Below are 18,424 nucleotides of genomic sequence, written 5' to 3' on the forward strand. Positions count from 1 at the left end.
ATCTGGTGAGAATGGAATGTCTTGTGACGAAAAAAAAAATTAGGAATTTTACAATTAGGCGGCGCTAGTGTGCTTGCAATGATCTTGCATGTGTGAAATATTGCTCTAACTTGAGATCCTTCGTACATACACCCAAGTTGTATTCGGCAAATATGTTCAGAATGTCCAGGACTGCAAAGCAGAATCAGTGTAATGAGCACTTCTTCCAAGAGGTGCCGCTAGTGAACAGTTATATTTGAGTAGATTGTTCCATGGGAGATCTGACGTATTTTGATGCGTACTAAATAATGATTTCATATATGTCACCACCTAGCGGACAAGTTCTTAACAAATCAATGCCCCATGTTAAAGTACACGCCTGCCGGCATAATCTTTTTGAAAAGCTGCAGCTCAAAATGGATAGGATTTTTAGATAAAAGCTAAATAAGCATAAAAAATCACTGTTTTTGTACCCATTTTCACGGAAACCCTTCCCTGTGAGGTACCCGCCCACCAATGATCAATCTCAGGTAACGTCCTGAAAGATGATTAAATTATCTCTAGAAACTGCCCAAAAATCCAAAATTGGCCAAACAATAAAAAAGTTATAGAAATTTCAATTTGGGATCAATTTGACCCCAGAGCACAGACAACGTAAGTTTTTTAGAGCACAGACAGAAGGTTAACTTCTTAATTCCTTAATTCTTTATTCCCTAATTTCCAATTAATTAATATTCTAATTCCTTTATTCCTTAATTCCTTAATTCCTTTATTCCTTAATTCCTTAATTCCTTAATTCCTTAATTCCTTAATTCCTTAATTCCTTAATTCCTTAATTCCTTAATTCCTTAATTCCCTTATTTCTTAATTTCTTAATTCTTCAATTCCTTAATTCCTCAATTCCTCAATTCGTCAATTCCTTAATTGCTTAATTGCTTAATTGCTCAATTCCTTAATTCCTTAATTTCTTGATTCCTTAATTCCTTAATTCCCTAATTCATTATTTACATCATTCCTTAATTCCTTAATTCCTTAATTCCTTAATTCATTAATTCCTTAATTCCTTAATTCCTTAATTCCTTAATTCCTTAATTCCTCAATTCCTTAATTCCTTAATTCCTTAATTCCTTAATTCCTTAATTCCTTAATTCCTTAATTCCTTAATTCCTTGATTCCTTAATTCCTTAATTCCTTAATTCCTTAATTCCTTAATTCCTCAATTCCCTAATTCCTTAATTCCCTAATACCTTAATTCCTTAATTTTTTAGTTCCTCAATTCCTCAATTCCTTAATTATTTTATTTCACGTATAGTTTTATTGTGGATGCACTGATGCATATGATGAATTTCACTTTTTTCATACAGCTGTCCAAAAAAACATGCACTTGTATAAGGTTGCGGTAAACTTGTTTCCAAGACTTGTAACGATTGTGCGAGACTTATTGTCTATAATTATCAATTAAGAGCGATACCCTGTTCAGCACTATTTTCCAAAGGGTGGAAAGCCAGACATACCTAAATACCAAGCGCTCTGCTATCCTGAGTTTTACAGCTTCTTCAACCAAAATGACTGAAAGGCACCAGAAGCACAGGATGAAGTGAGCTGCTGCGGAAAATACTGGATCCAGGCCAATTGGGATTAAATTCGCTGAGCGTTGTACACTTCGCTGTGTGTCCTAATCGAATTGAACCGCCACGTTTCAACTCCGAGCGCACCGAAATACAATCCGGAGAAGATGCGGGATTATAGTGAATAAATAGAGGAAAATGCCCATACAGATGTTTCGGACTCGACGCGTTGGCGGTGCACACCGACCGATGAAAATCACATCACGAAATTGGAGCAGAGACTTCACCTTCTAATCCATTGAATACACCGCAATTGATGAAGGCTTTTCTTGACGCTGGTACCGGTCAATTTCCCTGGAGCAGGCCCAGGGCAACATTTCGAATTCATGGAATCGGGATTGAACGTGTGTCGACCATTTGTGGAACGGGGACAAAACAGCTGTTCAATTAACGCATGATGGCGGGATGAAATGAAGTAGAAAATCGAATTCTATTTTCCAAAGCATTGTTCGTTTGTACTGCATACAAAGTTTTTTCTTTGTCGAACACGTTGTTCAATTAGCGTAGTTTGATTGCACTAAATTTGTTATTCACATGTTCCGCTCGATGGCTTCCGCCATTGAAACGGACAGGAAACAACGCTTGAGCAGTAGATTATATCAACTTCCGTACGAGGCACCGTGTTTTGTCATCTAATCCAGATTGAAATGGAGTGTACCCTCTCTGGTACACGTTAATCCGTCTGTCAGATTTAAGGATTAATTAGCGTAATTAATCAGGGCTGAAATAATTAATTCTAAGAGACTTCGGTACTGTTCCACCCAAGTCCGCAAGGAAGCTGGAGAGACATTTGTTCTAGGAATAGTAACGGCACGGATCATTAGATAACATTGATATCACCACACTAACGACCGACTGTAAACGGTGGTGGAATTCAGAAATGCTAGAAACAGACGGAGGTACGAATTGCGCAATTCCCACGACAACCCAAAACGATTCCTAGCCACCGAAACGGATGCGAAGGCTAATTCTGATTGATTATTTCCTTTCTCCTCATTTCCACACTAATCCCATCTGCCTGGCACAGCCTCGAGTTGAGTCCATCTCCAGGGAATTTGATTTTATTAGCGCTATTAGAATTATTACCGTTATTATCTCGGCGTTCTCATCGGCTTCCACCGTCATTGAAGTCCTGGGATTTACGGATATTATTGCGAATGCGATTATGCGGGCTGGACCACGGCGATAGGCCGATCGCCACGAAGCTCGATAAAATTTATATGCACGTGAGGCAATTTTCACGAGAATCAGAACAAAAATAACTTCCACCCCCTGACAGTAAGCTCTGGCCTGTTGGCTGGTAGGACGCCGCAAACATTTGAATAAATAATTGAACTCGGGAATTGCGAACGTGTCCAGCGAACCGAATCCAGAATATCTCGTGCTCGCATGATTCCCACTCCAGGCACTACAAATCATCGGAGGTGGTAAAGGTAAGCCAGGAAAATATTGCAAAAATAAAAATTGCGCTCGGCGCATCTTCCCCTGGGTCGTCTCTGGGAGAAGTACACGCAAAGCATAGCCCATGATGCGAGAGATTTGGTCTGACGTGCTTTGGGAATCTCAATCAGAAATTTACATGCATTGCCGGCATGACATGAGTGGAGGATCTTTGAATGTTGTGTTTGCGCGCAAATTGATTTAGATAATTGAATTTGTTTGGATAAAAAGCGAAAATAATGTCAGGTAGTGCTATTCAATAAATATGTGATGTACTAGTTGATCTGGCCTGTATAGTAGGCAAGAATCTGCGTTTTGAACTGCCCATGCAAATTAGCCATTCGAATCTTAGATTCGATTTCTCAGGATTTTCTTCATATTAGTTGGGATTTTTTATTGAGAAAATACCGTATAAACCCGTAGGCAATTATAACGAGCAGATTAGCAGAAGGAATGAAAAAAATCCGTCTCGCCGTTTTCAACTTGTGGGGATACGAACACAGACCAATACGTTTTATAAAAAGATAGATATAAGTGCGATTCCGAAACAACATTAATTTTTTTTTAATTCTCGATCATAATACCTTGGTTTGCAGTTCGTTTTCGAAGGATAAAACGGCCTACTTTTCCATACCAACGAAATGGGTGCTTGAATAACCATTCTTCTTCATATTGACTTTATATTCCCCATGTTTGCATTCGAATGTAATGAGGCTAACACGATGATACTTTTATGCCCAGGGAAGTTGAGACGATTTCCAAATCGAAAATTGCCTAGTCCGGCACCGGGAATCAAACTCAGCCACCCTTAGCATGGTATTGCTTTATAGCCGCGCGTCTTACCGCTAATGAATTGCATAAAATCCATAATAACTCTCATTTGGGTGCTATATTTAAAAACTAACATCAAAACAGTTGTTACATGACCACGACCACATGTGGTCATGATTAACATGATTTCAAAATTTTCTAAAGGCAAGTTCATCTATCGCTTGTCGAGCTGTGAATGTGGTACACACTTTGAATAAGCAAATGTAATTTTAGATGCTTCGAGACCGACACCCACGAGCATCATTATTGATGCGAAACTGTGTCACGACAAATGTGAAACAAGGTTCACTTTTAAATTTACACGGCTGTATTATTGAATACAAAAATGATAAAGTACCAGACGGGAATCGAACACTGGTTCGCCGCGCGAGCGCCACTCACGTTACCACCCACCCGTCAATGCTTCATGAGGAAGTAGAGATCAAAGTAAAACAAGTTCTACATTCTTCCGCGTATTCTATGTTCATTGCATCAACCCGTCGGCCCCCCTAAATTGTGGAAAGATTTGAACGGGTACTGAAATGAATTCCCTCAAACATGTGCACTTTACGATCCAATCATATACAGAAATTGGTGGTTGAAATTCAAAAGATTCCCAAAACTTATTAGGGCATCCAGGATCCATTATATATGAAAGTTCAAAACAACTCGAAACAATTCGGGCTCAAAAATTCTCCTTGAAATCCTTCTAGAAGCTCCCCTGGGAACTTCTGAATTCCTCCGGAAAGTTACCCAAAAATTCCTCTGAAAATCGTTCGAAAATCCTTCTCATGTAATTGTAATTCCTTATCTAGAAACCCCCCAATAATTTTTTTTTAGGAAATTCATGAGGAAATTCCTTGAAGATTTCTTTTCTTCTCTCCAAGATTTACTTTTAGATATTTCTTCGGCTATTCTCTCTTCAGGAAGAATCCGGCATTTCCTTCAGGCATGCATTCGAGAGTTCCGTCAAGAATACATACGGAATTTCTTCCCAAAATTCTACCAGAAGTTTCTTCAAAAATTTATGACGGAACTCCTCCGATTTAGCTCCATAATTTCACTTGTAAATCTATAAGAAATTCCTTCGGAAATTCTTCTAGGAACTTCTCCGGGCATTCCTCTCGGAACTCTTCCTAGCATTCCAATCTGAAATTCTTTTCGCAATTACTTCGGAATATCCTTCAAGAAATCCTCTAGAAATATCTTCATGAATTTCTCCTAGAATTCGTCCAAGTATTTCCCCAGAAATTCTTACATGTATTTTTTCGGGAGTTTCTTCAGGTACTTCTCCAGGAATTCCTTCAGGAATTTCTCCAGGAGATTTTCCGCGGAAGTGTACTAGAATTCCTTCCGGACTTCACTCGGAATTTACTCGGATATCTGCCAAGAGTTCTTCCAGAAATTTCTTCGGAACAATTCGCAGGGATTTTCTTCAGCAATTCATCTGGGAACACTTTCAGGATTTCATCTGGGAATTTCTGCATTAATTCCTCCTGGTATTTTTTTGGGAATTCCTTCAGATATTTTTTCGGAAATTCCTTTAGGAACTTCTCTAAGAATTATTTCAGGACTTCCAAGTGGGAATTCCTCCGGACATGCTTGTGGGAGTTCCTCCGGAAGTTCTTCCAGAAGTTTTTCCAACAAATTCTCCGGTAATACCTCCAGGAACTTCACAGGGAATTCCTGGAGGATATTGGGCAGGAATTTCACGAGAAATGGGAAATCGGAAGAACTTCGGGAGGAATTTCCAGCTTAATTTCTGAAGAAAGCCTAAATAATTTCCTGAAATAAGCCTGAATAATTTCTTGGAATAGCTTATAGTGGAACTCCCGGAGGAATTTCCGGAGAAACTCCCGGATGAATTGCTGGTGGAATTCCCGGAGGAACTCTCGAAGGAATTTTCTGGGAGAATTTCTGAAGAAACTCCCGGGAGAATTTTCAAAGGAACCCCGGAGAAACTACCAGATGCATGCTCGGAAACAAGAGAATTCATCTTATAGACAAATCTCGTCTAGCTGAAACCTTTATTGGGGTTTGTAGTGTCAGAGTCAGTCAGTCAGAGGACCTCCCGGAGAATTCTCGGAGGAGCTTCTGGTGGGAAATCTATATAAATTCCTGAATAGCCTAAATAAATTCCAATTCTGCCGAAATTCCCGGAAGAATTTTCAGAGGAACTGCCGATAGAACTACCGGAATAATTTTCGAAGGAAATCCTAGAGAAATTCTTGGTGGAAATGTCGGTGGAACTCCTGGAAGAATTCCCGGAGGAATTTTCGGAGAAACTCCTGGAGGATCTCCCAGTGGAAATCTTTAAGTTTCCACCGGAATTCTTTCAGGATTTCATTGCGAATTAATCTAGGAATTCCTCCGAAAATTCCATTGTTGATTTAATTTTCGGTATAATTTCTGAATAAATTTCCGGTTGAATTCCTGGAGAAATTCTTTGAAATTTTCACAAGAAATTATTCGAAACAATTCACGGAAAATTTTATGTAAATTACACAAGAAATTCGAAGATTTTTCGTGAAATTCTCAGGAATGTTTACTGGCAATTCTGCGGAATTTCCACGGAATATTCTTAGGAATTCTACGGAGCAGTTTTTCAAAAAAAAATATGGGAAACAGCACGAAATTTTTTGACTTATTGCAACTTCTTGAAGATTTTCTTGGAGTAAATAATGGTGGAATTTTCGGATCAATTACCGACAAAATTTATGGTGGAATTCCTGAAGACATTGCCGAAGAAGTTGCTGGAGGCATTCCTGAAGAATCCCTGATAGAATTTCGGATAGAATGCCAGGAGCAATTGACAAAGGAATTCCTGGATAAAGCTTGCATTTAGATTTTTTTTTGAGGATTTGTTTAGATGTATGGTTGTATGTATGGTTCTTGTTTTCTTGAACTTATGGAAGAATGCAGGATTTTTATAATAATTGTTATAGCCGATTTTATATTCTTTCTGAAAACTAAGTTCATTAATATTTTTCTCACTCTCACGATTTGCTTTCATGTGTTAATATTCATGTGTTTTTATAAAACTACTATAAAACTACGATTTAGAAGAGCAAAAAAGTTGGCCCCCCTTCTCGAAATCCTGGCTACGCCCATGGCGTGTGTTGTCATTTCATACGTTCATCGCACCGGTTGCTGTGCTTTAGGATCGATGGATGTAAATTTCATGTTTTTGTTTTTTTTTGTTTTTTTGTTTCATGTTAAATGTTTTTCATTGAAACTGTGGCGATTGGACTGAAACTTTTGTGTTCATCCAAATTGACTGAAAGATACATCTCAATTTATATTACGTCTTGCGTGTCAGTTTGTGTGTGTCAGATTTTTCAATCACGTCACCTGTAACATTAATAATTTTTGGTGTGCACAATAACATGGAATCTGATTGTTCTTTGCAGCAACATAATTTATTGGCATTTATTGATCATGTCAATCGACTGCACAACTTTGGTACAGATTTATCATTTTATCATCATTTATCAGCCCATTTTTCGTCATTTAAAAAAATAGCGTGTGCAACTCGGCTTTATTGACTACTAGTCGACCCGGCAGACGTTGTCCTGCATAGTAGGCGAAAATGTGCATTCCGAACTGCCCATGTAAAGTTCGCATAGGAATCACAATTTTAATTATTCACGGTTTGCTCGACTTTACTCGTAATTTTCCAATTAGGAAATATCATATAAACCCGTCGGAAACTATAACGAATGTTTCTGCTGAAGAAATGAAAAAAATCTATCCAGCCGTTTTCGAGTTATGCGGATACGAACACAGACCATTTCATTTTTATATATAAGAAGATACACATCGTAATTGGTATTCGTGATTGACCGAGAAACAACAAATATCAACAGTTCACCAATTAAATAGCCTTCTTGGGATTAGAAAACTATTCTCACTGAACAGTGAACATGCTTTTGAGTTGCATAAATTCTAAACCAATAACAATGCCGGCCACGTCCTCACAGTCTAGTTAGGATTAGGAGAGAGAGAGAAAGATTAGTTTGACACTCATTGCTACGAGAAACCGAGGAATCCTCTGCATCTCCGTGAACGCCACGGGAAATAATAGTTGGCTAGCTGAGAAGGTAATTCTTAGGAAGTCACCTTGGGAAGCGACTAAAAATTTATTGAGAGTGAAATTATTTTCAAGATTTCAAGCTGGTTAGTTGTTTACCTTCTGTCTATGCTCAAAAATACTTACGTTGTCTGTGCTCTGGAACATAATCAAACAAAATTTAAATAATTATAACTTTTTTTAATGTTTAATCAATTTTGAATATTTTGGTTGGTGAAAGATAATTACCTTTCAAGACGTTACCGAATATTGATCATAGATGGGAGGATACTTCGCGGGGAGGTGTTTTTATATAAAAAACCCAAATTAATCCACCTAGCGGTGACGATGCCTTTCTCGATTAAATCAAGATATACTGAAGGTGGTAACTTCTTTTTTTTCCAATTCCTAGCTACCAAAAATGTTGGCATTTTTGTTTTTCTGTAAAATAGGCATAATACATTATGTTATAATCAAGTTATGACGATCGATCGATCAAGTTATGACGATCGACACCCCCACTCCCCTTCGCCAAGACCCCGATGCCATTTTTGAACGATTCCTAAATATAAATAGAAGACAAACAAAACCGCATACATAATATAATATGGAAATAAGGAGATTTATAAAACGAAAACTATATTCAAATTTGCCCTTGAAATCACCCAAACTTCACCATAACTCCACACCACCCATCATACCACACACCACCCAAACCAAACAGTATGTTGAAGCATCAATGAAACCCCTCTTTTTCCCCTTCCAATGTATGACACAAAACAAACGCAAACACCACCATGGCCACGAGCGTACGAACCAGCAGTTAATCCTGTCGTTATCGAGTGCAATTTCTGTTGCCAACGATGAAACTTACAACTGTGTTGGTGCGAATGCTCCGATAAAGTATAATGGCAATAAACATCACGCTAAAAATGAACTACTCAAAATTGAGTCGAATCCGACTCATTTTCATTAAAAACGGGACAACTCAAAATTTGAGTAAAAGATACTTCTTCAATAAAATGATGATTGCACTTAAACTAGGAGTCTGTTTGTCGTAAAATGCACTTAGATAGATAGATAAACTTGATTCGCATCTGTCGTATTAAAAATTGATGGAAGGCCAAGCTTAACTTTCGCGAAATCATCATTTTATTGAAGTAGTATCTTTTACTCAAATTTTGAGTTGTCCCGTTTTTAATGAAAATGAGTCGGATTCGACTCAATTTTGAGTAGTTCATTTTTAGCGTGATCATCGAGTCGGCTCTACACTTAAAAGCGCGTACGTTGTTCGTCGATTAGTTTTCGTGTTCAACACTTTCCACATTGCAAGCTTTGAAAAGCTTTGCTCGTTGCGTTAGCGTTATCGATATTGCCGTAGCGAGATTTCTAACCCATCGAGCAAACGTAATTTATATTACAGCATGGTAGCTGCTCAATGCTCGTAGTCCCCATTATATGGGAAAAAATGAAAAACTGCATAAACCATTTTCCTTGTCAGCTGCGAACGCATTAATCAATCTCGATGAAATTAAATAGCATGTAATTAGAAGAGTGGCTCTGCGGAATGCAACTTGTTGCGATAAAATCAGTTGAGTCTAAGTACATGAAAATCGTGTGAGTTTTTAAGGTTGAAAAAGTGACCATACAGACACACAAACATACACACACATACATACACACACACAGACATCACCTCGATTCATCAAACTGAGTCGAATGGTATAAGAAACTTTACTATCAGATGTTCCTGTAAAAAGTTCGTTTTCAGAGTGAAATGATAGCCTTTCGGTACAACTTTGTTGTACGAGAAAGGCAAAAAGGGAAAATCAGAGGAGTTCGAAAAACATCATGATTGTGAAAAGTGGTGTTTTGTGTTTTTTTGTGACAAGATTTTTCTTTTGTTGTTTCGGTTGGTAATTCGGCTTGTACTCTGCCTTTCAGATATTGATTATGTGGATGCTTATTTGATAATGCTTATGTTACTTATATTTATAATTTCCTGACTATTTTAAACTTTGCCTTTTGCGGTGTACGGCGTGTGTTCTGCTATGAAACATTGAATAGTTTTGAATTTGGCTGCCAGGTGGTGGTATGCATAGAATCAATAATGCAAAAATTGGTTTTTGTAAATATGATGTCCTCAATCTTGTTTGCCAGGGTAGTAGAAATAGCGTGTGCAACTCGTTGCAAGACTCGATTTTTGCCAGCGCTTGTAGTATTTATCCAACTTGGCAAGTTTTGTTGGATAAATGTACAACTCGTGCTGAAAAAAAAAATCTTTTTGCAACTAGTTCCACAAACTACTATTATGGCACAGTTTCATAAAAAAGAAAGCAAGGCCAAGTAATAAACGTTAGGAGTGTAGCTCGAATAGATCAATCAGAGAAACTGTAAGACCTGAATCACTCATATCATGTTTAGAATTAGCAATTTATTAGACATAAGAAAATAGAAGGGTTGTGTACAAGACACGACCGCTCGATGTAAACTACGTGAAACCTCTTTAGTTGCAATGAGAATCGTAATACATACCATGTAGATATTAGGTTCTATACATGACACAATTGCAAATTTTAACCAAAAATTATGTTAAGTGTAAGATATTAACGTTACAAACAGATCGTAATCTGTTCTCTGCATAAACATTTTCTTCATCATCACATATATTACTTGGACTGCTACCGGAAAAGACATCGTCTCAAGCCAATTCAGAAAGCTGCTTCTCGCGCGCGTTTGCGGTTGTGCTGGAAATCATCGTTCGGTCGTCATCAGCATCGGTAATGCTCGATAGAAAAATAGTGAAAATTTCTAGTTAGTAGTAAATTCTCAACAAGGTTTCAAGAACCGTAAATCGGTTCTTCTCAAAATTGCCATTTGAAACGGAAAAGAGTTGGTTTAAAACGAAATTTCTTTAAAGTGACCCTCATTTTGAACGGAAGATAGTTGATTTGAGTCGAATTTCCTTCAAATTGCAAGTGGTGATAATGGCGTTGGTAGCGGTTCCAGCAGCATCAAAGCTGTCCGTTGGCGTTGTCTGTTGCAAAAAAAATATTGGCCTCGCTATCGTCTTCAGCAAACAGAGAGAAATCTTTTCGCAAATTCAAGCATCAAATTCAAATACGGCATTATATAGTAATGGTCCTAGCAAAGGACCGATTTTTGTAATTGTGTTTTAGTAATTTAGTTTTTGGTATTATTTTTTGGTATTTTACCTCTTATGCAAGTCTAGTTCATACCAATTTCTGTTATCCAGGTCGTCGCTCCTGCTCGGTTACTGACGACGAGTTTTCTGCAGCAACCATCGCCGACGGCCTCTATTTTTGTATGATTTTTTTCGGTTTGGTGAACATTTTCGGTTCTCTTATGTGTGGTCTGGTGGTCCTGACGGGACGATTAATTTGAATTGTATCACTCGACCGTCGTCCAATGATTCGTTTGCAATGGACGCCGGCTGGTAAAACGCGAAATTTTAACCGTAAATAATGCGCTGCTGCTGCCACGACCGCCATAGACACCACCGAAGCGAAAATTTTCTTCCACCAATGGTTCCGAGCAGGGGGCCCTCCTTAGCCGTGCGGTAAGACGCGCGGCTACAAAGCAAGACTATGCTGACTATGAATGCAAAAATGGTAACCTGGCTAAGAAACCTCGCAGTTAATAACTGTGGAAGTGCTTAATGAACACTAAGCTGCGAGGCGGCTTTGTCCCAGTGTGGGGATGTAGGGGAGAACGGTCCAAAATACACCCCTTAAGCTTTTTCGATGTTTTCGCCCATATAAACAAAAATAACGAACCATTTCAACGTATAGGTGCAACATTTACAAACCCAGCTACATTTCACAATGATCTCCTATTCAAAACAATAAAGTTTTCATGACTTTCTAACGCATTTAAAAAATGTTTCAAAAATAGGCCTAGGGCAAAATGCCCGAATGGTGGTCTAAAATGACTCAATTGCATGTAAAATGATGGTGAACGCATGGTTGTTTGTATTTTCTTAATGGATTGAACCACAATCTTACGAATGTGGTTGAAGAATAGCAAATCGGTAAATTTGAGTGAATATGAAGGGGTTTTGGTAGATTTTTCCAATGGAGATCAATGATGGATAACTAATTATGAATTGTAATGGTAATATTCGTTCATAAATGTACTACAACATATTATATGAGTGATTTTATGAGGGAGGCCATTTTGCCCCAGGGATGCATTTTGGACCGTTCTCCCCTAATGCCAATACGAAGAAGAATGGTTCCGAGCCGTTTTAACTGGGGCCGCTTCCAGACGGTCCACGCTGAGCGGTTCGCTTGACAGGAGAATCTTGACCGGAAAAGACGCGTGCGCGCAAGACACGGCTCTTTATATGCACAGAGAAAATGAAGCGGTGGGCCAAGAGATGCGTACCTTACATCAATCTGATGTCCGTGTTGGGGATGCATAAACGAAATTGGTTGGTTTTTATATTTTTACTAGGCGTGAAAGAACTAAAACTTTCAATAGTTTGACGTTAATAATCAATAGTTTTAATACAATTCGTGATTTGGTGGAAAGTTTGCGAATCGATTGAAATATAAATCTTAAAAATCCACCCAAAGAATTAAGTCACTATTAACGTTTGACATCTTACATGATTTCGTGACAGTCCTAAATTTTGAAATTTTCATTTCGCACCCTGTGCTCGAGCCTTTCCCTTAGACGTCGTGTTCGTCAAAAAATTATACAACGTTATATTAGAAACAACCAACGCTGCGCAATTCCGGAACCAAATACCACTTTACTACAGCAGGACAAGTAGCCCAAAAAAATGAACATTAACTTTTTAAAGGCGCGCCAACCCAACACATTCCTATGTTTATGCATCATCTGACTTCTAAGAAATAACAATGCTTTTAAGTGGTGCCTTCCTTATTTTATCTCATCTTTTCAGGGTTCAAAAATTATATTTTTCAATTTTTGGTTCCTACTTCCTACTATATGAGCAATCAAGATATTGACTGCTGGGAACGCACTGGAATTTTTGCTAAGCAGATCCAATTTGACAGCATCAACCATGACATGGACGAACTAAATTGATGAAAACCTTCTAATTCTTATTTTCTCATTTACTCATTGTTTCACCAATACATAAATTCATAGAGTTTAGCACTAAATACGCACAGGGCATGGTTTGCTGCTATTGCCACGATCCCATGTGTCCGGTTTAAGTTTCAGTTGGCAACGATGGCTCTTTTTGACCTTCTACTCCCTGAATAGTTAAAACTAATACGGGCATTCTTGTGATGTTTTGCTGTACCTGTTATGAACAACTGGTACATCCCATTCCCTACACTCCCTAAAGAAACTCCCTCACAAACAGATACAAAATGAGATTTTTGTGAGAATATTTCTCTTGACTGCTACTGACGCCAATGCCAGCCACTCGATAATTTGCCATCCATGCGAATACATTTTGTAGCATCTCCCTGCTACGAGCGCTTGTGATTTTGCTTACCACGGAAACATTCTTTCAGCATCGCCACTGATGTTGCGGGAATGCAATCGGCGCTATTTTCTGCAATCAATCCTTTGTTACTCGTAGAATGCTGGTCCTGAAAAGAACTTATTTTCAATCCACAATGCGCCTTTCAAATCCCGACTGTTGCTACCAGCGCCATCTTGCAACAGCGCTGTACAGCTCTCGTATCCGCTCTCCGTGAAGTCTTGATTGTACAGAGGATTGGAGCCCAGCTCGTAAGGTGCACGATTATGATGTCTGTGCTTAATGGGTAGAATCTTAATGAGTTCGTCGATTGATTGATACCACAATCTCCAAAATCGATTAGAAGACAGCTGAGATATTAGCCCATACTTCATGACCACTTTTCGCAACGGTCTCAAATTTGAATCTCCCTATCTTCCCGAAGGACGTAATCCTACGTCAAAATATCGACTATTGTACCAGAACTGTAGCAGATTACGCGGAGTTGCATAACAATCGACACGCGTCATCCACGGATATGTAGAAGTTAGAACCATCGAAGCAACTTCACTGGAGGATATTGGATTTTTGCAAGCAGTCTAAGGAGAGGATTGATTCGACCAATCGAAACACCGTCTTTACACTTTGTGTAAATTTTATTAATGTTTTGTGCTACCTCTGAAGACGACCTTACTGTTGAGGTCGAAATACGTATCTGTCAAGGTACAATCAAGTGGTGGAATTAAACGGGATAGTACAAACTCGTCTTATGACAAGTGCAGACATTCCACTAAAAAGCTCTAAAATAATTTTCTTAACAACTTTATTGTACAAAACACTTTAATAAAGAAGAATTTGAAACGTTTTATAGGGGAACAGGCGGCTATTGTAAACTAAGAAACCACTAAGGACGTACCGATACTTGAGGAGGTTTCGCGGAGATAATAAAAGACCGTGTTGACTGTTCGAGAGTCGAGTAAAGAAGGAGCTCAACTCCGTTTATTCATAATAGGGAAAGCGATAGCAGTGTTGCGCGCAGCGCTGTCTGCTATCGCACTCTTAAATAAAATCAGTCTGAATGTACATGGAATATACATCAGTTCTTCCCCCTTTGAGAAGCTAAAACTTATCTATCAACAATTAATTACAGTTGATAATTCGATCGCCTTGGTAGGCCAGAAAGCGCTACCAGATCAGATAAAAATCTACTACTTATTTTACGCTCAATGAACACATTGGTATGATTCGATATTTTGTTGTTATTCCGATCTGGTATCAGCCAGACATCATTAAACTCCTCCATGGTTGGTATCACGTTTGTAGCGACAATATCGGATTTAGCGATAGCTCGTAGCGTCCATCCAGTTTTGGGGTCTTCCTCAGCCAGCACCAGCCGACCACTCTTGGCTCCAGTGACAATCAGTAGCAGCCGACAAGTCCTAACCTGAACCACAATCATTGATGATGTTTTTAGATCCGTTGGCTTTCGCACGTTGGTAACGATTTTGCCTTGCTTCGGATAGGCGGTAGTTGTCGCTTCATTTCCAACCATGCTCTGTGAAAGATAGTGAGGAACTCGTTTCAGAAATGATGATTTAAGACACGTTTTAGGTACATGTGGGATGCTATGCCCAAACCTCTTTAAATTAATCAAATAGATAACCACAAAGATTATGTAAAAATATGCTTTTTCTGAAGGAAAACTGTCCCTCAATGTCAAATTATTAAAAAACAAAAATAAATTAATCAGGTCTTCTAAATTCGTCTTGGCTTTTTTGCTTAGAAGACCATTGTCAGATACTGAAACACTTGGCAATCCAAAACTAGCAATGATTTTTGCCAAAAACACTAACCAGTTGTAAATGTCGATCAACCACTTCACCTCCACCCTTTTAGAGAAACTATCTACTGCAAAAGTAATTGTAGCAGGTTTATGTTTCCAGAATTTCAAAATAACGTTTTGTTTCGGATTAATTGCCATACTTTCATATACGTTACGAGCAACAACATAATGTGTGTTTATTCCAAAGAAGTGCATCGCATGTTTTAAAGTTCTTTTCAGTTCAAAGACACCAACATGGTTTCCAAAGAAAAGTTTTAAAAATTCTTGATTTAGCTGCGATGTATTCACTTTACCTAGGAATAACAAAAACTCGTCAAAAAATCTTGAAAATTGTTGATTTACCAAAATTCTTACATTATCAGTTCTCCCAAGCCAATTAGCATAGATCATTTCTCGCATAATACTGTTATTCGTAGCTTCCCTGACAGTAACCAGATATGTAGCAGGTAAGTTATTTTTTTCACTTTTCCATTTTTCATTATATTCTGTGGGAACTGACACATTTGAAGACATTTGCGAAATAAAATCCGCAAAATACATTTCTAACGAAAGTTTATCCTGAATTTTGGAATCAATCACTGATGAATTCAAATTGTTCTCCCTCAAACTATGGGGAACGTCACAATTCCGATTGATAAATGGGAAATTAGTGATTAAAACCACATTTGCTTCACAATTTTTTACAGTTGCACACAAATACTTGACAAATACATCACAAAATTTAAACTCATTAGTTACAACTAGTGCTTCATTTTGTCTTCCTGAATTGTTGTTCAATGACATTGAATCACTAAAAAAGTTCATCCAATTAGAGAAGAATTCTTCCAACCACGTTGTACTCAGCAAAAGATTCAATCTAACCTTCCTACTATTAAATTCAACCGCAACATCACCAAAAATGTTTACCCTGGAACTATTTATCACAAACAATTGATTAAACTTCTTATTAAATAATTGGTTGAAATTTAAAACAGCTGTCAAAAATCCACTGTCAACCTCCATTTGCGTCAAATTATTCTCAATAGAGACATTCAACAAACAGGATTTTCTAAAATTATCGATAGAAAAAACATCCATACACTCCAATCCGGAATCACTTGGCTCATTGTTATCCAATTCACAACTCATTTTCTTCAAATTTTCTAGACATTCGGGCAAGTTATCTGGAGTCGTACAAGAGTTTTTGATGTCGACATGTTCAACTTCCTCTATTCTTTCTCGCTTGAGCTCGTAGCACCTTCTCCGCATGTGTCCTCGTTGTCCGCAATAATCACAGATAAACTGGTCCATCGTCCATTGGTTGCCATTAATTTTGCTTCGTCGATAAGATGAGCTAGCTGATTCGTCTCGGTACCTGAATTGTTGAGAAAGGAAACTTTGCGAGTTATGTGAATGGCCCTGATTTTCCGATTCACAAAATGGATACTTATTATTTCTTGAAGCCACAAAGTCAACATTATTTTTATCAAGTCTCTCCCTAAGTTTTTGAACTAATATTTCATAAGACACATCTTCCAACAGTTCATTTGTAGGGAAAACTTCATTTGCAATATCGAACAAAAAATCACCTCCCAAAATAAACAACTGGTATTTTCTTTCATTATCTTTGACTCTGTTCACTCGAAAATGGCATGACAAACGCTTTATCCAAGAAGCAAATGATTGTCTCTTACGGTAGGGTTCAATATTGGGAGTTACAATGTAGGACATGTTTGCTGAATTGTCAAAGCAAAAACACTATAGCATTCGGGTTTTCAACAGGTACACAACACAATAGATATTGCAAATCAAATGTTAAAATGATGAAGCACGTTTGTGACAATGATCACAAACTAAAATTTAATTGTGCTATTGTTGAGCCTTCTTTTTGTTCAAGTTATCTGGACATAAAGCCAGCAATGTATTGTTCACGCACTATGAATGAAAACTTCAAACCGTGCCTTATCACTTTTCTTTAGTTTAATACAATTGCTCAACTTTTCTTTTAAAAGCAAAATATAGAATCACTAAAACAAAATTCACCAAATTTTATCAATCTACACGCCACTTCACTTGCGCAAATTTATTACTTTTTTCATTAGCTTTGATTACGCGCCTTTTTGTCAATAGAGAAAAATAAAATCACCAATCAAACACAAAATAAAATACTCATAATTTTCAACACTTCACGTTTTTCTCAATAAATTCTAATTACTGAAATAATCCTGGCACTCACCAAAAATATTGCTTAGACTCACCCTTTTGATCCGCTACTCCTACCTGATACCACGAACAAGCATCAAACCAACCTCCCGGCGCACAGTGGGACCAATTCCAAAAAAGACGGTCAAAAATGTTAGAAGCGAATAAAATGGTCTAGCAGGCCACATATTATGATATTTCATTGAATGGATGGTTCATCTTCTCGACATCACCGACCCGTAAGCTAGAGATCCACTACCGGAACGAGAGGTGGGGCACCAGTCGTCGCAAGCACGCTAACGTTCTCAAAGACAACGTGCTTGCACCAAGTGGTGCCTCATCAAATATCAATGGCTAGCGCCGCCAGTGTAGAGTTCTATTTCTATGAGCACTTTCACAGGTATTCCTTTAATTACCAATTTCTGTCGTCGCCTCACTGCAGTGCTAACGGAAAAATGTATTCCATTATTAGAAATTGTAAACATATAGAATGGATTTTATTTCGTCCCTACACAAAGTAAAGCTGTAGAGGCGCAAATCGTTTCTTGATATTACGGTTCATGTGAAAAACTCATGATCTTTTTACAGAGTAAGTATGGAAAATTAGACGTAGGGGTCAAATAAAATACTCTCCCTGCATTGCGACTAAACATGACATGACTTGATAGTTTGTCCTACTTCCTTTAACAATATTTTCAAAATCTCAGAGCGCAAGGGCCTGTAAAAACGTCACGTCACGTGGAATTTCCTTAATTAAAGTATGCGTGAGACAAGAGCAAATTGTACTAGGGGGCCGTACACATATTACGTATGCCCTTATGGGGGAGGGGGATCTGTCGTTTTACCTATAAATAAAAAAATCATTTGTATGTAAGAAATCTTACATGAAGGGAGGGATGTTGAAAAAACCAGAAATAACGCTTACGTAATAAGTGTACGACCCCTAGACAATTTTCAGCTGATGTCGCACCATTGTATTGGGGCAAATGAGAAGTAGAAGGAGAAGAGAAAAC

General features: G+C 38.0%; 1 protein-coding gene across 1 annotated transcript; it reads right to left on the bottom strand.

The window, feature by feature from the left end:
- Positions 1 to 14,352: 14,352 nt before the first annotated feature.
- On the bottom strand, positions 14,353 to 17,519 carry LOC134217366 (uncharacterized). The gene is made up of 2 exons (XM_062696100.1): positions 17,490 to 17,519; positions 14,353 to 14,942 (listed from the first exon to the last, which is right to left on the bottom strand). The coding sequence occupies exon 2, from the start codon at positions 14,937 to 14,939 to the stop codon at positions 14,532 to 14,534; it is 408 nt and encodes a 135-aa protein (XP_062552084.1). The 5' UTR covers positions 14,940 to 14,942; positions 17,490 to 17,519; the 3' UTR covers positions 14,353 to 14,531.
- Between the last annotated feature and the right edge of the window lie 905 nt (positions 17,520 to 18,424).

The sequence above is a fragment of the Armigeres subalbatus genome, chromosome 2, assembly GCF_024139115.2.
Source record: "Armigeres subalbatus isolate Guangzhou_Male chromosome 2, GZ_Asu_2, whole genome shotgun sequence".
Lineage (NCBI taxonomy): Eukaryota > Metazoa > Arthropoda > Insecta > Diptera > Culicidae > Armigeres > Armigeres subalbatus.

What these genes read in the sequence shown, in the direction of transcription:
- LOC134217366 (XM_062696100.1), bottom strand. Translation starts at nt 14,939, where the DNA reads ATGGTTGGAAATGAAGCGACAACTACCGCCTATCCGAAGCAAGGCAAA.